Source organism: Lagopus leucura, unplaced genomic scaffold (assembly GCF_019238085.1).
Source record: "Lagopus leucura isolate 7727_CA_CO unplaced genomic scaffold, USGS_WTPT01 Super-Scaffold_100056, whole genome shotgun sequence".
In the NCBI taxonomy this organism is placed as follows: Eukaryota; Metazoa; Chordata; class Aves; order Galliformes; family Phasianidae; genus Lagopus; species Lagopus leucura.
Window position 1 is genome coordinate 683,852 of NW_024962302.1, and position 20,038 is coordinate 703,889.

At 44.3% G+C, this 20,038-nt stretch overlaps 1 protein-coding gene across 1 annotated transcript in view; it reads left to right on the forward strand.

Moving 5' to 3' along the window:
• KCNU1 (potassium calcium-activated channel subfamily U member 1) overlaps positions 1 to 19,687 on the forward strand; it is a 40,806-nt gene extending 21,119 nt beyond the window's left edge. The window contains exons 20-27 of the mRNA XM_042886289.1: positions 6,039 to 6,141; positions 8,307 to 8,531; positions 8,941 to 9,118; positions 12,102 to 12,179; positions 15,111 to 15,250; positions 18,279 to 18,473; positions 18,817 to 18,920; positions 19,591 to 19,687. Of these exons, the coding sequence (XP_042742223.1) occupies positions 6,039 to 6,141; positions 8,307 to 8,531; positions 8,941 to 9,118; positions 12,102 to 12,179; positions 15,111 to 15,250; positions 18,279 to 18,473; positions 18,817 to 18,920; positions 19,591 to 19,687 (1,120 nt within the window). The remainder of the gene's footprint in view (positions 1 to 6,038; positions 6,142 to 8,306; positions 8,532 to 8,940; positions 9,119 to 12,101; positions 12,180 to 15,110; positions 15,251 to 18,278; positions 18,474 to 18,816; positions 18,921 to 19,590) is intronic.
• The last annotated feature ends 351 nt before the right edge of the window (positions 19,688 to 20,038 follow it).

Genomic DNA, 20,038 nt, shown 5'->3' on the forward strand with positions numbered 1-20,038 from the left:
ATTGGCGATGATTTGGATTGCTCTGGGCATTAATATTATTAAAACCTGTCACAAGGAAATGTCTGAAAGATGACTTACTGTAAAGATTACAGCATGAAATAAATCATACAATGGTATTTGTTACCGTTTATGGCCTCTTGGAGCCGAGTCAATCCCTTTTTATGTTGCATTATTTTTCAAGTTTTTATAGCCTTACATTATATATCGCTGTCAGAAATGAACAGATGGGGTGTCAAACACGAGCCTTCTGAATAATTCCCACCCTCGGGTTATTTGTATGAAGGACAAGTGTAAAACTGTGTTCTCAAGAAAAAGGAGCTCGATAGAGGTGGAGGAAGTGTTGTTACAGTGAGCGAGATCCCTTTGTCAGCAGGCACATTGTGCTTTTGCTCACTACCTGGTATTTACACAGCGGGGTGGGGGCTCGTGGAAAATGTAGCAGTCAGTTGGGATAGCAAAGAAACCTCACGTTAGATGAGGTTTCACGTTCTTTTGGATTGACTTCTATTGCTAGGATGGGGAAAGACGTGGAGGGGGTGTTTTGGTGATGGCCAAATCTCAGAGGGCTCATAGGAATGTGGAGAGATGTGGTTGCATCTCAAAGGCTTCAGGGGTGGAATGTTATAAAGAATCCCTCCTGAACGGCGCCGGTGGCGTTTCTGCAGTTTGGGATGAATAGGGAATGATCCTTTGGGCTCTGGAAGGTCGAAGTGGGAGAGGAGGAGATTTTGTATTCTGCTTTCTGGTGTGCAAGGCTCGTGTTTTTGCTGCGCGTTTTTGGGGAGTCCCTGTTGGAGTCAGGAGGCCAGATTGGATGAAGTGATAGATGTGATGAACTGATAAATGCACCTGCAGTGAATGAGGTGTCTCTGGATTAGGAAATTCAGGTAGGGACATCGTCCATGCATGCCTTCCCCCAAGCTTTCTCTTTTTAAATCCCCAACCCTCAAATCTCACACAGGTACACAATGTAAATCAGCATTATTTTTGGAACGCAACTCTTTTCGGTCTGTGTGAATCTTTAGACACCCAAATAAATGGAGATGGCTCTGGCGGTGCAGCCTGGCTGCATCTTGCTCGTGGAACAATAACATCTTTCTCTTTTTTGCTGAAACTCACAGCTCAAGGATCAGCGTGATGGATCAGATATTTTAGCAGAGGTCTGATGGAGCAAAGCTACTTCTGTGGTGTGCAGCATGTGCCCAGACTTGCTCTGTGCAGACAGAAGCTCTCTTCCCCTCTGTTCACATTCTTTATTGTTTCTCTCAGCCTTACCATTACAGACCTTAATCTTTGCAACTTCTACTTCTCCATGCATTCCTCAGTTTCTTCCGTATTTCACATGAAATCACATCTTTTCTCTCTTCCCCAGGCTCTTATCCCACATCTATCATCGGGCTTACACAAGAATTTTAGGGGCTCACATTCACCATGCAGAGTACAGTTGTGCTGCCCATGGTAACTGGAGTTGCACCCACCTGTATGCACTGATCTGATTCCACGTTATACAATAGCATAATCACTTAAAGAATTTGCATGACTGATAGCCTGCGCTCTGAGTGCATAAGGAGAAGTTTCATAATTAGCTTTCCCTGTGAACTTGTGCAGACCAGTCTATTTATAATTTGGTCAGCTCCTGATTTTTAATGAGGTGCTGAGAGTGACTGAAGCCTCTGGCAGTATGCGTTTTGTATTTTAATTACCCACAGTAATTCTGACAATTACGCTGATGCCATAAATCACGTCATAATGACCCATAAGGAAAAAAAAAAGCCATATTTAATGATTGGATGGGGATTTGAATTAAGCAGGTATGCAATAGCTTAATAAGGAGCCAAAAGCTCCTTGGAGGTAAAGTCTTCCAAATCTTGTTGAGCTGTGGCTCCAGCAGGTGAGGAAACTTGGTGCAAAGTTTCTTTCACAGGCCAAGTCCTGATTTTCTCAGCAGAGGATTGCATTTCATGGGATTAAATCCATCCTTGTGTGCCTAACCAGAAATGGACTTCTATGTGATATGGCTGTGGTTGCTAACCGGCCCTTCTGCTCAACAGGGGTTGCTTGTCCCTGGCAGTAATTGTAAGCCAGATGTCATGCAGCAGTGATGGTATTGTTTTTTAATCAGGGAGCTTGAGTTTTGGAAGGGATAACACACAGTACAGCTCACGTTTTCTGTTCTGATGGATAGATTTGCTAGCATGTCCATGGCTATCTGAGGTGCAAGCTCTTCTATGTCACGTGTGATGCACTGCACCCTTCTTAGCACTGAGGAAGGCAACAGTAAGCAATGGTCAGCATCACGTTGCTGTGGTAGCATTTCTCCTTTGTTATTTCCTGAGCAGTCCCTCTTACACAGACCTGCAGTGCCAATGCTGACAGCTCTGGGTCGGCCCTCTGAGGAGCAGCACACATTCCCCAGCTCAGCCCTGGCGTGCTGTCCTGCATGGCCCTGTGTTCCAATAGGTCCTGGCTCTCTGCTTGTGACCCTTAGTGAATATCACTCCTATTATCTAAGATCTCAACCGCGCCAACTTCTGCTCTTGAGATTATTTTGCTCTTAATAATGTCACAATAAGTGGGTGGAAGTAGCTAATGGCTCTAAGCCACAAATGATCCCAAATGTTCTCAGTCTCCACTCTCCTGTAAACCTTGACAGATTGGGAGTGCTTAGTAAAATATTGTAACACTCAACACGCATTTACAAGGCAGCGATCTGTCCCATGACGGCTTCCAGATGTGTAGTGTGTGCAATTTCATAATTCAAGAACAGATTCTATTGCCCTCTGCAGATCCCCCATCAGGCTGTTCATAAACGCTGCTCGTAATTAAATTAACCCACTAACTAGCCATGCAAATTTTGATAAGCAGTGACCAAAAAAAAAATAAAAAAATAGAAATAAAAAGAGGGAACTGTTGAGATGCTCTCAAAAAATGACAAGGTTGTCTTCAGAGATTAGTTATCATTAGGAGAAGATATAGATTTTTTTTCCCTTCCCGTTTGCCAAATTCCACTTTGTCCCTTCATATGTGACAACTGCTTTAAGGCTTTAATCTGATAATTAGGAGCTGAATTTTGCCTGCCTTCCTCAAGCTGCCTGCTGTCCTACTCTCTGCTCAGCCTTTCTGGAATCGAAGTAAGCTGCTGTTCTGTGTGTGGGTAGCAGAATCAGGCTTCGGTTTTAAAACCCAGCTCGTGCCCAGCCTGAGGAGCATTGAAGGAACAACACATGCATGTGCTGGAGCTGATGAGAGGCTGTGCAACCTCAGGGGGAACCTCAGTAAAGATTTCATCAGGGATGCTATGAATAATGGGCTGTTGTTTTCTGTCAGAAATGATGGCTCAGAGCTCTGACACGTGAGGTCTGCTTGCAGAAGCTGTAACCAGCTCTCCTACAATAACTGTGCTATATTAAAAAAGAGCTGGAGTTATGACACCAGGCTTACATCGATGGCTGAACAATGGATCCTTTAATAGTGGAGTGTTGGCCAGGGGGTAGGTGGGGTGGAAGTTGGGTGTGGAAGAGGAGGCTGGACACCAAAAGCAGAAGGCATCTTCTGGAGTGAAGCAGCCCCACTGGTCTGTCTGTGTAGCCATTCAGGGCATTCTGAGTTCCTCTTGCACTGCCAGCTCCTCGTTTCTTTTTGAGGCTCCATCCCTCAGAGCTGTCTGAGGATCCTGGCTGCATGTGAGAATGCAGTGTAGGGCAGCGCCTGATTGGGACTCAGCCTTTCCCTGTGTGTTATAAGTGCCAGTGTTGCTCTAAGCTGTTTTCTCAGCTCAGCTTAGTTTGCCTTTGTCATTCGTGCCTACAGCCCTAAACCTAAGGGGGGAACCTCTAAGAGCTGCTATGGTATAAATGATAACTACTGCCTATTGTACTGCAGTGAGTTCTGTACAACCATGCTGACTTCACTGGGATTACATGTGCACTGCTTAGGGGCGGATTTGGTTCAGTGGATGTAATTAAAAAAAATTAACTACTCATTTTTAAGGTCGGTTTTACTTGTTGCCTGATATTTTTTAATTATTGGATGGAATGCTCTAAATTACAACATTTTGCAGTGACACATAATACCTCTGCGTTATTAATTAATTAAGCCTCACAGTTCCTTGTGAGGTAGGGAGAACACTTTGATGCGTTGCGATCTGAGTGATATAATCCATGGTGATGAATAAGCTGAGCCCAGATAAGCACTGTATTCATATAGTGCAGGCCTGGGAGTGAGAAAGGGGCTTTGCAGCAGCCCCAGAGGCAATGGCAATTTCCATTGCATGTGTGTGAAACTCTGCTCCTCCCTAAAGGAGGCTAAGATACGTGCAGATCTGGGAGCAATAGCACTGACATGGCAAGGCACAGCATCCTCTGAATGGCACTCTTTGCTTTCTAGACTCAAGGAGAGCAAGCATGGATAGCTGTGCACTCAACACACTCAATTTGTGACCCAGATAACCTAATAGCTGCAGTAAGAAACTCATGCAGCTCAGCCAGAGACTATTTCTGTCTCTGTAGAGTACCACACCATATCAGTTCTCGTGCCCCCATCCTCAAGCTCCTTGGAGTCCAATGCAGAATGACTTATGAGTGTCTCAGGAAAATCAGATTTCTGGAAGGATCATGTAATCTGCGGAGTTTGTGACAGGAAAAACCCCAAACTAAAGAATGGTTTGTTAAATGAGAGTGTGCTTGGCCTTGCCAAGGGGGATGCTGCTATGATAAAGCAGGTCTGCTGCTATCTTCTCCTCTTTCCCCTGCCTTGTGGATCCACGAGGTGTTTCTTCCCGGGCGTATATATTTCCTATAATATTAAAAGGAGAAGTTGTCATTTCTGACAAGTTGTGTGTATAGATGATGTCTTTATTATGATAGAGATATATACACTGATTGATTGGTGAACGTGAATCAAGTAAAGAGAGCTTGTGAGAAGAGTCTCCAGCTTGCCAAAATGCCATTTAATCAGTGGCCTAAAGATGAATTATCTGAGGAGGAGACGTGTGGTGAATGGATGTCCCTTAGTTCAAGAGCTGGGGAATAGGCAGAAACCACCAGGAAGCTCCAGCCTGATCTTTCAGAGTCTGATGTGGAATAGAAAAGTCAATGGCTGTGCTGAAATAACTGACTTGAACTGCTTATCCTGAGCATTGGTTAATTGTGCAGCCGTGGCATCATGGTACAGCCTGCAAACTCCACAATGCCATGTGCAAAAATGGGTAAAAACTCAGGTTCCTGCTGCTTTACTAAGAAGTTTTAAGCTGAGTTCCTGTGTAAATCGGTTGGTTCAGAGCACAGCTCGATCTGCCTTGCAAGCCTTGCAGTGAATGGCACCTTCCTCTAGCAAAGCCCCCCTCCTCTCTGTTAATCTCAATACTGCATTGACAAGATAAGGATGAACTGGACAAGAAAAACAATGTCAGGACCAAACACTTGCCTGGTCATACAGCTCCACTAAGGCTGTTGTGTTCAGTGTATGTTGTAATCCTAGATGGCAAGTTTCTTTCATTGTTGCTATTTCAGTTCCAGAGTGATTAAATAAGCTTTGTTCCTAAGACAACTGCTCAGGGCTCCTCTACCTACAGTGAAGGTGGAGAGAGAGTGCTGAGCAAACAGGTCTTTTCCATCAGCAGAAGAAGATTCTGCAATATGGGCCTTATTTAAAGTTGCTGAAGATGAGGGAAAAGTTCCTGCTAACTTCTTGCTCCTGAGACCACGTTTATGTTTCAATGAATGTCCCCACTGAAGAACTCATTATTTAAAATATTTTTAGGAACCAAGCTCAAACAGCCATAAACATCACGACTATTTCAATGATTGTACTAAAAACTTGTTACAGTATATTTTTCACCTTGTTTGACCCACTGAACTGATATAGAAATTCCTCCACCACGTAGCCCCTGTGAATCACACATCCTCACTTTTCCTTGCCATTTAAGGGATCTAAACACTGCAGTATCAATGAGGAGGGCATCTCAGCAGCAGCAGCTGGAGATGTGATCTCAGCTTGGAGGTTGTTCTGTAGCTCAGAAGCTGCTTTTTCTGTTTCAGAGCCCTGCATGCTCAGGAGGAGGAGGAGAGCCACAGAGTTTCCTTGTATCTAACAGGAAGGTTCCACCAGTGTGATGCTGTTCCTCTGCACGAAGCTCTTCTGGTAGGTGTCCAGTGGTGGCCTTTAGTATTTCACACATTCCTGCTTATCCTCCAAGGAATAAACTTAGGCTCCAAAGTGCTCATCTGAGCAGAGAGCACAGCACTTTCTGGTTTGCTGTTGTTTAAATGCATTCCTTGAGCTGACCCTGCTCTGAAGGAGAGACGCTGAGACCACAAACCCCTGTTGCAGTTCTTGACCAGAGACTGATGGGAGCTGAATCTCATTCCATGGACATATTTGCTTTAATTTAAGTGGTAACCTGGGAACAGAGAAGGATCTCCAAGGTAACAAGGGATCGGTAATGCCTCCTGTGTTCATCTAAAGCTGGGTAGGCATCCAGTCTCTGGAGAGCGTTTCAGCAGATGTGCAAAGGAAGGTCCCATTGATACCTGTTTTGTATTTTAACAAAACGTTTGAAACACTGCACGTTTGTGTCCCTTGCCCTATTGATCTGGGTACCTTTAATATTGTTTGGCTTATTTATTTCATGTGCCTAATCCGTAAAAGAACAAATCCTATCTAGAAATGGCAGGTTGTGCTCAGAGCTGCCAGAGAGCTGAGAGTAGGCAACCAAATCTTGCAATGAGGTGATCAAAGATTTCATCAAAAATACAGAATGTTCAAGCTGTTCTGCCAGCTGGGAGACTTGTAGCAGGCTGGAATTCATGCTGCTTGAAATGCTGCAGCTTCCTTCCAAGCAAATAAAAGGACCCTATTGCCCAGCAACCACCAAAATAGGATTAGTCATTACAAATGGGCAAATATCCCAATAGGACTGGGAGCTCAGCTCTGAGAATTGAAGGGTAATGTTTTGAAAAGATCTTACAGGCAGGCTTACACGAGGAAAAGGCTTACAACTGCCATGTGCCACTTTGGTATTGTACTGGTTCTGTGTAGCTATGCTAGGCTGTGCAAAAGGCTCTTTATGAGGTTTAAGAATGTCCACAAAGAAAATAAGTGTGTAATAGCTCTTGCACTTCATGCAGTAATGGAAAATTAGATCATATACCTTACAGAAGTTCCTACAGAACATCCATGCAGAACACAGGGCATCTAAACACATAAAAATACGATTTTCTTTGACTTTTACTTAAAGTATGAATTCTTAAATCACTTCAATGTTTTTAGTGAATTTGCATCTTCACTTCTTCTGCATAGATGCTTAAGAACTGATGGAATTTTACGGTCATTTTCCTGACCCCAGCTTGGTAGGAAGGCCTACATCCTCCCATAGTGTCTTCAGAATGCCTCACCTCACCCTGCTGCTCATTCACTAATCTGACTGCTCCTGTTGATCTTGCAATTGTGTATTTCCTCTGCAGAGTTCAGCAGTAATAGTTTTTCCAATTGTTCCTATAAAATAAGCCATAAAATAGATTGTGTTTTTAATTGTTCAGCTTCATTCAGTAGACTAATCGTTGGTCTTCAGGCATGTTACATTAAATACAGCTAAAGGTTTCATTATTCAATTTAAACTAATCTAATTAGTTAGAGACAATCATTTAATTTGGTTATGATTCTAATCTCTCATCAGGAAACTTCTCCCTGACAAAAAAAAAAAAACACCCTTGTTTGTCTTTGGAATAAAACTGCCATAGGAATGAACGTTGTGGGAATGGATCCTGCAGCTCCTGGTTGGTGGATGTGGCTGTCAGTGCTGTGCCTGTGACAGACCTGGCTTTGGGGATCTGTCCCACCTACCAACCACGAGACAGCAGCCATACATACCAAGCAATACTTCCTCCCCACTACAGCACTAATGAGTTAATTTGAGAAATGTAAACAGATAGGCAGGGAAAAAACACCAGGACAAAGCAGTCAGTAAGCACCTGGAATTGATATCCACTGTTGTTGCTGTGTTATGTGATTTTGATGCCTTATATCAACCAGTTTTTTGTAGGATACCTTTGGAATCCAAATACTTAAGGACAAACACTTTGGTAAATATGCTGGATGTTGTGTTGAGGGACATGGTTTAGTGGGAGCTATTGGGAATAGGTGAACGGTTGGACTGGATGATCTTTTAGGTCTTTTCCAACCTTGGTGATTCTACAATTCTATGATTCTATGATTCTCATTATACTTGTAGATGTTACAAGGCAAAGAGGTATTTTAAATCTGATGATCCTATCAGCTGCTCTATCAGAATTCTGTTTCCAATTCAGAGCTGCAAGAACCAAGCAGTGCTGTACCTGCAGGATCACATCTTGGTCTGCGTCTTTGGTGATGCGAACTCACCACTGATTGGGCTGCAGGACTTTGTGATGCCCTTACGAGCGACAAATTTCCTTTACCATGAGCTGAAAGACATTATTCTCCTTGGGCCACTGGAGTACCTGCAAAGAGAATGGAAATTTATTCAGAATTTCCCAAAGCTGTGGTTATTCTCGGTGAGAATTTTTTTGTTTCTCCCTCCCCCTCCCTTTTCTGTAGCTCTCCAGTGCACTTCTGAAGGTGTTTCAAAAGCGTTTGTCAACAGGAGGGCTGATCCAAAAGTAATGCCTCCTATTTTATCACGCTTGTCCATGATGCCAGAGGCAGATGGTGGTGGTTTCACGCTGCGGTTACCCCTGAGAAGATAATTGTGATTGGAAATGGGGAATTAATTGTCCGATGAATTGCAAATTTAGAACCATGAATTTTCTTCTCTGACCAAAGCTGCTTGTATCTGAAGACGCTTCCAAAATGCCATTGTGCCAGCTGGGTTTGAAGTAAATACATTTGTTCACCTTTCACTTTCAATGGTCCTTAATGTTCAGCTTTCTCAGATTTCTCCTTATCCCTGTTTGGTTTGATCAGGGTAGTGCTCTCTCCTGTGCGGATCTGAAGGCAGTGAATGTCCAGGATTGCGCTGCTTGTGTCATTCTGTCTTCAAGCACTCCTATCTCAAACAATCCTTCCCTGGTTGACACAGAAAGCATCCTAGCCACTCTCAACGTCCGATCCATGGAGGTTAAGCTCAGTTCATCCTCAGTGGGTAAGCGTGCTTCCCTTGGCCTGTGAGCTGATGAGGGGAAAGGAGGGAGAGGTGAAAGCATCACTTGTCACTGCTCTGAGCCACAGCCCATCTATCATGACTAATGTCAATGAATACAGCCAGAAATCCATTTCAGCTTGGCTGGCTGGACAGCCTAGTCCAATTTCTGCAGCTACAGGTTCGCAAAGGAGAGGTACAGCAGCACTGCTCCTGGAAATACGCCAGTTCCTCCCAAAAGCTCTGAGTGAAACTTCAAGGTTTCCAGTGAAGAGACGATTGTGGGAGGCTAAATGGCAACGAGAGCTGGTAACTGCTGTATTACTTGGAAAAGCAGTTGTGAGTGGAGTCCCTATCCATCCTTCCAAAGGAGAAAAACAACACCTTTCCCTGGGGGCTTGAGAAGGTGGGCTCTGTTCTCAGCACGAAACTGCGATGGAAGCAAAAACAGCCTCAGCTCAGCAGAATATTTATTGTGTCTCTTCCTTCCTTAATTTGGCAAAAGAGCTAAGATTTGTCCTCCTCCCGAGAACATGGAAGTATTAATTAACTGAAGACGGGCTGAGAAATGGATGGCTCTCTTAAGTGTTTCCCATATACTTTATTATCTTTCTAGGCTTTTAAAGCAATGGCTGTGCCAAAGAAAATATTACAGTGAGGCAGAGACAGGGTGTTTTAATAATAACTAGGCAAAATAACATCAACATACAGCGTGTACTGTCAGAATAGGAGAATAATGATTTAGAAGAGATATTTGAGTAAGGGGTAATTGTTAATTACTTTTAACTAATGTATTTATTGCTACACGTATATAAAGATATATGGAACTCATTATTGATTGTGTACAGAGAGGAAGTAAATAATATGTTCTTAAATATATAATTTATATATCTCTGTAATGGCAGATAAATACTGTACCTACTGCATCTTTATACGTGTATATGGAAAAGAGGGAGACTCGAAGCAGAAAGGGCCCTTCATCCTATCAGCCACAGTTCTACCACCCTCCAGCATTTTTATTTTTATTTTTTTGCCTAATGATTCAAAATCACAGTACATTGTGTGCAGAGCTCTGAGCTACAATGCGTACATGGAAAATAGAGATGTGAGCATCTGTTCATCAAAGCCTTCCCAAGCTGCCTTGCAGAGTTCCTATTTTGTGCAAAGAGCACAGAAGACAACTGCAGATAGGAAAGAGCCGACAGATAGAGAACAGCAAGGAAATTTGCCAGGCTGGGTAACTGTCAAGTTAGCTTGGAAACAGTGAGAACAGCAAGTAGCAGTAACAGAGCCAGGCAGTGCCTGTGCTGATCTGAACTCGGTGTCAGTTCACCTCCTGCAGCAGTTAAAGGCAGCAACCTGTAGCAGTGAAATCTGCATTTCAGAGCTCAGGTGCTTTGGTAAACGTCGCAGCCAACATAGTCTCACTTTGGACGCTGTAACAAAACACAAATCAATTGCATTTCCTGTGGTTTTAGATTTCAGGGTGAGCAACCAACCCAGGCCCATTCTGTGCATTACTTGTCCCATGGGGTGGAGAATTAGGCAGCTCTTAGGGAACCAGACCCACACTGTGGTAAACATTACTTACGCTCACAGGAACGAGCGTTCACTGAGGTCGTGCTGATGCCAAGGACTTCTAGTCTTTCCCATGGAAAATTTTAGGTTTTCCAGTAATGCTGTAATTATCACCCTGTCATGTCACCACGCAAACAGGTTGGCAAACCTAGGTACCGAACTAAATAATCTGTGGCATAATCTAAACATGTAATGGTAATTAAATCTGACAACTTAATAAGCTACTGAAATTCAAACGTACAGAAGTAATCTACAATTAAGTAATCTTTTGTAATAGCACCCTGCCAGTCTGTAGGATTTCAGGTGGAGCGCTGTGTACTGTTCCATAGGAAAAATATTGACATAAGGAAAAGGTATCCAGGCAGTGATCAGACATACTCAAATCAACCTGTGCAGTGCATGGAGAGGTGCAGTGCAGGCAATGATTCACTTCAGGCATTCAGTTGTGTGTATTCAGAGATGCCTTGTTGGGCTTGGGGAGGGCTTGTTTTGCTGCTTCGAGGTGTGGTGACTCCTGCCATCTCTTGCAAGGTGTTTGTGGGTCCATCTCCTGACCTCAGGGATGGATGATTGGAACAACGGTTGATCTCCAATATTCACTTGCTCCTCGGAGGGGATAAGGAGTCATTACAAACTGCCTGAATCTCAACGAGGTTCATCTCTTGCAAAATGGAGTTCAGATTTCATCCTTTTGGCTGTGATAAAACCACATGTGCTGCATGTGGCGTCCCTGACCCTCAGTTACCCCAGTGCTGTGCTGGGCAGCAAAGGAAAAGCTCAGGTATAACAGAAAGGGAAACAAGATGGTATACAATCAAAAAAAAAGAAGATTTTGGGTTGGGGTTGCTTCTACAAGTCAGTTGTCCGGAAGACTTGGGAGCAATAAGGACATATGCTTATAGGAACTTCTGGATTTCTCTTTTTCTTGACTGTCAGGTCTTCAAAACTCATGGCCTATGCCTTTGGCCTTCATCTGTCTCATCCAGTTACACACAGCATCCTTGAAGGGGAAGGATAAAACAAAACCCCCTCCCTCTATGCGTAACTTATTGGGTACTTGGGGGCAAACAGCACTGGAACCCATCACTGCTGCACCACAGAGGGTAATTATATTCCAGTAACGATGTCAATAAGCAGCTCCCAGGAGAGCTTTTATTTTTCTCGTCCTTTGAAGCCTTGAATGAATAAAGTAAGCCTTGGAAAAGCAAGCCAAGCTAAGAAACTTTCTAAATATAGGAAATGCTTTGGGTTTTTTGCATGACAATGACATTATTTTTAGGCATAGGCAAAAGATTTCCTACATTTGTCAGTCTGAACTATTGTGTCTTGGTTTCATTTTTATCCCCTCCCCCTTTCTGCTTGCACTGACTTCCCTCTCTCCTCATGTTGTTATTGACTGTTTCTACAGATGCTGTTTTCAGAGCAAGAGCATTGGGGAATCAATCAGAGCCACGTTATAAAAGGATCCCCATCACTACAGAGCTGAGTAAGTTATTCTTTAGGAAAGAATTTCACAGCAGCAATATGCGTGCTGCATTATTTATTTAGCCCAGGCCTTTTTAGAATTCAGAGGCAGAAAGCGACACGCACTACATGTCCAAGGAACATTAAAAGGTTTGACTTAGATGTTAATTCACTGCCTTTGAAGGAGTCAGGATGGTTTATCGGGAGAATAAATAAAACAAAGTGTTACAAAGGTCTCAGTGTGAAGCAAAACACCGAAGCATCCATTTAGGATGAAGATAATGTCCTTGTTCTGTTCTGCTAGACTGGATCTCAGGAGATCTGTGTTCTCGTCACGTGGCCCACATTCATCCCACCTTTGGGTACAGACTTCACTATGATAAATCAATCAGAAGTGTGCTTTCCTGCTTTCCCTTTATTTTCAGCAAAGAAAGAGACACCACCAAAAGCAGCTGTGCTCAGAGACTTGTCCTTTGGCCATGCTTCCCTCTCTGCGGAGATTTAAAGAAAGATCTCATGTCCAGTTTTCATCTCCCAACAAAATGAGGCAAACCAAGGCCTGATTCTCTACATTTCAACCCTCCCCTTTCTGAAACACTGCAGTGGTTTTCTCCTCTTCTCTGGATTCTAGTGGTGGCTGTTGCAGGCTTTCCTCTATTGGCCTCTCTAACCTGTGTTTATAACTGGAGCAGCCATGGAGCTCTTCCATCGCTGCTCTTGGCTGGCTTTTTATCTTTGCTTTTGTCTCCTGATGGTTACAAACTAGATTCGTTAATTAGGAACACGGGCACTAATTAATTGATTAGTAATGCAGCAGTCAGTGTCACACCAGAGTGGTGATGCTGGGCTGGTGCTCCCCAATGACGTGGATGTTTTGCTCCATTCAGAATGCTGACACAAGAACATCACATCAGCACAGCATGCTGCTGGGTGTCATAGCTGGATTCTCAGCATTGCACTGAGGTTTGGGTTCTCTGTCTTCCTTCTTTGGAGCAATGCTTGTATGTGGGCAATACACGTCTGCAGGGTGGGGATGGGACCAATGCACTGCTGCCACCACAAAGCAGCAAACAACTGCAGCGGGCTGCTCAGCCCTTAGACTGAAACTCTCCAGCAGAAACCGATAAGATAAAGCTTTCTTCAGAGTCTTTCAGAACTGTTGGATTCCCCGGAGTGATATTTGGATGCTCTCTAGTGCTGCGGTTTCAGCTTTTATTTCCGTTGTGTCCAAAAGCCTCAGAAATGTTTTGAGCTGGCTCCTGAGGCCCAGGGAGAAAGCATTGTGCAGTCACACTAATGTCTGCAGACAGCCATCGCTCCAATGTGATTTCCCTCCAGGATGTGGTGTGTCATGGAGGGGAAAACATCTGTGATGTGTTGACATAACTTGGATTTTAGTCATGTCAGCAATTTGACACAATTATGAGTCGAGCCTGGTCCCTCAGCACATGGAGGGCTGCCCCACTTGTGGTCTTCAACAGCACGGCAACACGTTCAGAGTTACAAGGATGGGCTAAGAAGGAAAATAACCCCCAGATTGTTTACCATCCAGGTGACACAGCCCTGGAATAGGCTGCCCAGAGAGGTGCTGGAGTCTCCTTCTCTGGAGATGCTCAAACCCACCTGGATGCTTTCCTCTACAACCTGCTGTGAGGAATTCACTTTAGTGGGGTTGGACTGTGGTACCTGCAGAGGTCCCTTCCAATCCCTACAGTTCTGTGATGCTCCAATTTAAAACCTGGCAGCACAAAAGCAAGGCCAGTTAAATGGCAGCTGCACGTGGAGGTGTCTGCTGGTCCAGATCCCTCACACTGAGCACATTTCAACATGTTGGTCATCTTCTGAACTGGAGTGAATCCCTGGACTCCCAGGGCTACTGTAAGCAGGCACTTACCTGAGCAGCACATCCTAAAAACCCACACCATAAAGGGCTGGAGATACACAGGATAAACAGCAGCCATCTGCAAGCAAACAGGGATCCTGTGAGTGTGCGAAGGAGAAGGGACAGTGTGGAAAACAGAGCTGGACCCCTATTGCAGGACTGGTGCTGCAGGCTGGCTTGGGGAGCCACACTGATTAATTCCAGAGCAGTGCCAGCTCCTAAAAGCCAGGGTGGGTGAAATATCTGTATTGAGAGCACACGGCTGAAGGATGGCACCGACACTGCAAGACAACAGGAGGCATTAATAGCGTGGTGATTCTGGCTAGCTTTAGTCATCTTTAAAAATGATACACTCAAATGCATTCCGGCCCAAGGGGACATCATAGAAATCAATCATTACTTGCATGGAGTTCCTTGCTCTCTCTATTTTTTAATGGGAAGACATGGGTTCTTGATCTCAATTCTTTTCAGCCCTCCTGTCTCTCTCCAACTGTGCTGCTGTCATTCATCAGAGCTCAATGGCTGTGCTGGAGTGCCAGGACAAACCCAGCACGTCCAGGAGCACTTTTGCCAGGGCAATCTTTAACAGTTCCCTGAGAACAGAAGGCAAGCTGAAAAGGAATCACTTTCTGATTGGGGGGGAATTCTGCAGGACTACCTCAGGCAGCAAGAATAGGGATCCTCACTTTGTCAGCCTTGTAATAGAAGGACAGCCATGTAAGGAACTCTAACCCCAGTTTAAGCCAATAAAGTCATTTCATTCCTGTTAGGTCAGGAAAACGAGCGGAAGAAATCAGATTATTCCTTTTTTTTTTCAAAATAGGTGAATTAATTTTGGCCTCCTATCTTTAAGCACTTGCTTGGGAGATCAATTTGAGGCTTCTGTGTCTTTTGTGTCCCATTGCACCATCAGTCAGCAGCACTATTTTGTTCCTCCTTCCTAATGCAGCACACTGTTCCTAGTGCTGGCCTCAGAATGGCAAGCTCCATATATTAGCTTTCTTTTCTGATCCTAGATGGCTTCTTTCCGTTGCTGAGATGTCTCCTGTTTCTTCTTTGCTTATCCAACAGAGTTTTCACCAAATGCTCACTTCATTAATCAGTCTCCCAGCAGCAGTTCTGACATCCCAGAGGAAGATCTGCTTTCCCCCACCGCTGCCCCTGCAGGAGCTATTTTCTCTGATAGCTTCTTGAATTCTCTTTTGTCTATGGTAAGTAGATGTATCTCCTCCTGTCACGTTTAGTGGCATTGGAGTGTTAACAAAGTGATTATCAGCCAGGGTAAACCCACTTAATCTACCCTTAACAATGGTCAAGGCCACACATGTCAGAAAGGCACGGGACTCAGTGCCCTCAGAATTAAACACGTCTATTCCTGTTTAAGCAATTTACTAATCATGGAATCCTGGAATGGTTTGAGTTGGGAGGGACATTTACAGACCAGCCAGCTCCAACCTCCTGCCAACAGGCTGCTCTGTGGGCCTCTGGTTTCCTGGGGTAGCAGGTCCCATAGAATGAAAGGCAACTTTGGGCTCCAGGAGACACACCTGAGTGATGCTGTGAGCAGCAGCTGCTCTCCCTGATTTTCATACACTCATGCTAGTATTTGAAGGAACTTTCAGAGTGCTTTAATAGCTTTTCATAACCTTCTCTCTCCTCTTGCCTGATTTATTTACATTTTGATTGATAACATGAACTTACTAACAGTCCCCCAAAGGGAAGTGCAGCCACTGATGCTGGAATTGCATTCAGCACCAGCTGGCCTTGTGGTGGAGGCTCCGGCAGTGATGCTCATTGCTGAGAAGATTATGGGAATTCTGAATACCTGGGACAAATAGAATGGAGTCCTACAGGTCTGGCACATGGGTGAACTAGGGAACAGGAAGCTTTCACTACCACCACTTTATCACAGCACCATGGGCACGAACAGAAAATGCAGTTCTTCTCATCTGTCTGACTGTCACCCAGGCAGAAATTCACTCTAAGTTTGGATGGAAAAATCTTTTCCAACTCAACTGAACTTTTTACTTGGGACTTTTTAACCCAGTGGCTCTTTTCTGATTCCACCTATTTGGACCATTGCTGACTCACAAGACCAGGTTTTAAAGGAAGCATTCATGTTGATTCTCCTTAAATACCTGGTAATGTCTTTTTAGAGGCATTTGCATTAAGAGAATGGGGTACATCTCACAAAAAAAAAAAACAAAAAAAAAAGCAAAACAGACCAGGAGGACTGCAGTGATTCCATCCTGATGGTGTGATCACTATAAATTGCTGTCAAAGCTGAGTGCTATAGTTTGTGGTGACACTTAGGTGTAGTTAAGCCAAGATTTTGGCAGCAAAACTGAGGTTCAGCTCACAAGCTGGTGTTTCTAAATTGCCATCTCTATTTTCCCCAAAGCCCCTTTCTTTCTCTTCCCCGTGCTGGAGTTGAGTTCCACGTGCATCGCTCTCAGTTCTTGTCCAAGGGGATAGTGCTTGGGTGGCAGTTTTGCAGAAATTGAATAAATACAAAACAAAGCTATCAAAGGGATAAGCAGTCCAAAATAAGCATGTCAAGTCCAGTTATGGTTTTCTCAGAAGGTGTTAGGGAGAGTATTATATTGCTGCTACTCCCTGATATGTCAGTCATCCAGATAGTAATTAATGGCTGCTTGTGTCAAGTGAAAAAGTAACTTGAGACTTAGCATGACCTGTCTTAAAGGATAAAATTTCACTCCAGCATAGATTCCAAGTCTGTCCAAGAACGATCAGCACTTGGCTCTGCTTTAGAGCACTGGAGCACCTTATGTTAGATTCAGTCAGTCTATAAATCCATAGAATCATCATAGAATGGCCTGGGTTGGAAAGGACCACAATGATCATTTAGTTTCAACCCCTCTACCATGGGCAGGGCTGCCAACCAGCAGACCAGGCTGCCCAGAGCCACATCCAGCCTGGCCTTGAATGCCTGCAGGGATGGGGCATCTACAGCCTTCTTAGGCAACCTGTTCCAGTGCCTCACCACCCTCTGTGTGAAAAACTTCCTCCTGATATCTAACCTAAACCTCCCCTGTCTCAGTTTGAAACCATTCCCCCTTGTCCTATCACTATCTACCCTTGTAAACAGCCATTCCCCCTCCTGTCTATACTCTCCCTTCAAGTATTGGAAGGCCATGAGGTCTCGTGGAGCCTTCTCCAAGCTAAACAAGCCCAGTTCCCTCAGCCTTTCCTCATAGGAGAAAAAATCCAGGGAAGAAGGAGAGAAATACGCTGCTGTTGAGCAGTTGCTGTGGGTTCCTGAGCTGTACAGGACTGGTTCTAAAAGCTTGGTGGCAACACAAAGTGAGTGGGATTACAGGGCTGCTTGGCGGTGGGAGATGGATTCTGGCACAGCCTTTGTGTGCAGGTCCATCCCTAGGAAGTGTCCTTATCTCGTGTTGTACCCAGACAACAGCTGGGAAAGAACTCCTCATGGGCACGCCATGGAAATGCTGCTGCTTTAAAGCCAGAGCCATTGTGAACACAGTGTGCTGCATCCCGGTGTGTACGCACACCTCTGTCGTTCCCTGCCTTTCAAACCCCTGCCGTGTAACTCAGCCAAGAAAGTACAGAATGAGGGTGACACGCAAATCCTATTAATTCATCCACGTATGGAAATGCAATCCTTTTGATGTCAAAAAGTACAGCAATGATATGTTAAAGAGCTCAGCACGCTTCTGTTAAATATGTAAAGTGCAGATTCCCCTGAAGCTGTATCACTCCTGGATAACCCTGGACTATAGCTCCTTACTTTAAAAGGCTGGGAATTACTCTAACAGCATTATACCTTTTTGCCCGACAATATGGTCAGAAGTTCTTAAGAGGATTTGAGCTGAGCTTGGATTTAATAGCAGCGTTCTGCACCTTGTTTAGTCTCTTTGCTCAGGTGAGCACAGGTGACAAATTCCACAAAGTGGCTCTACGTAGGAAATGAGATTTTCTTTGGAGAAAGGGTGGGAAATGGGTTATTTGATGCACTGCAGGCAGAGGGAACACGTACAGATCAAATAATTAAAAAAAAAAAAAGATGCTGGTTCGTGTTTTTGTCTTCAAATCTTTGCATCAGAAAACTTTAAACGTAATTAAGGACGAAGCCAAGTGTACAAAAAAAACTCTCTGAAGTGTCTGATCACGTTCTTGGTGGTAAAATCTGTTTGCCTTTGAGCAGTCAAGGCATACCCTTTAGTCTTTACATTTTCCTTGTTTCTTCCTCTGCAGACCTACTACAACCATCACATCCTGGCTTTGCTGCAGGCTTTGGTGACAAGCAGGACGAGCCCAGCATTGGAGCAGCTGGGAGAAGAGGACAGCAGACTGAGCAGAAGTCTGGGCAATGTGGTCCAAAATCCCTACCAAGTCAGGTGCAAGCTGGCACTCCTGCCACTGTCTGAGAGGTGGTTGTCAGGGATCCTGGTGAGTCATGGCATGGATTTGGGCTGCGGGGATCAAGCTTTCATCCCCACCGCTTCCAGAACAGAAAGGCTGGTTGTCATTACCTGAAGCTTTGTTTCGTACAGCTGAAGATCGTTGTGTAGCTCAAGCCATATTTTAAGGAGACTGAAGACATCAGATGGCTTTATATTAGATTCTAACCTTTTGGGGGGGGATCAATCATTTTGTTTTCTGTCTTTTTTACCAAACACAATGAGACTAAAAGTAGAGAACAGGGAGGGCAGTTGGCTCAGTGTCAGCGCTGGGCTGAGTTGTCCAGTTTGGTCCCTTTGAGGCAAGAGTGGTTTTGCTTCTTTCATTGCAGGAGGATTCCTTTGGAGACATCTACTGCAAAGCTTTAGACACATTTGGAATACTCTGCTTTGGCCTCTACCGGCTGATGGAGGAGCCCAATCCATACAAGAACAGGCAAGTACACTTCATTTTAAGTTGTACTATAAGTCAAAGGATGCCAGTCCTGACTTTGAAGTTTGGCATCTGTGGAAGGCAATCCGAATTCCTTATTTTTGTCTTGAGTTCAGACATCCTTGAAGGCAACTAAGGCCATCTGGGGCAAACTTGTGAGTAATCTGAACACGGTTCTCCAGTTACTTCTGGAGATCCAGTGCTTATTGGTGCTTTCATGAGGTTCTCTGAAGTTCATTTGAAGTGTGATTTATCTTTTCTTCATTAGAGAGCTGCTGGAGCATGAAGTTATAACACTGCTGAGGGCAGAGAGAACTGCCTCATCTGAGCCCATCTGCTCCAAATCTTTCCATTTCAAGGTTCCCATGATTGCTTGATCTCCAGATCTCAGACAGACACTCTGTTTTGATTTAGAGATTTTGAGCAACCAAAAAATCTATCACACATTTTGCCAGCTGTTTCAGAGACTCACGAGTTTTGTTTTTAATAAGTTGGCCACTCCTAGGTGCAAAGGGAGGTACAATAAAACTCTGCGTGTTGTCTCAGCGTTCCAAAGAACTGTGCACATGCACTCATTATCCATACAAAGAGCCCTGCAGCATTCTTCCTGTCCCAGACTCAGTGCAAAGGCTTCACCACACAGTCTGAATCTCACATACCAATGCTTTCCCAGGTTTGTGATTGCACGGCCTGCCAGTGATTTGAAGATGCTACCCACAGATCTGCTTTTCTCCATCGTTCCATTCAACATTGCAACTGAAGACCTGTAAGAATTGGAGAGTTGGTTACAAAGCAAGAAAAGAGATACCACAGACACCTCCATGCCAGCACTGAGAGACTGCAAAGTGCCCTTCAAATAAAGAGCTGTAGAAGCAATTGAGATCCCACAGTCAATTGTCAGTGCTCTTACTTCTTAGTGGGCAGCAGGTAGTTGAGATTTGGCCAATCACATAAGATTAGCATTGAAAACAGTGCCGTGAAGCTCTTCAGCATTGCCTATCAGAAAGTAAAGCATCTGCAAAGGGCAAAAAGTTGAGTTTCTGCTGGGTGTAGAACAGATCCATCTGTATTCGAATGCAATACTCCACCAAGTTCAGAGACTCTGCTGAACAGCTCAGTTC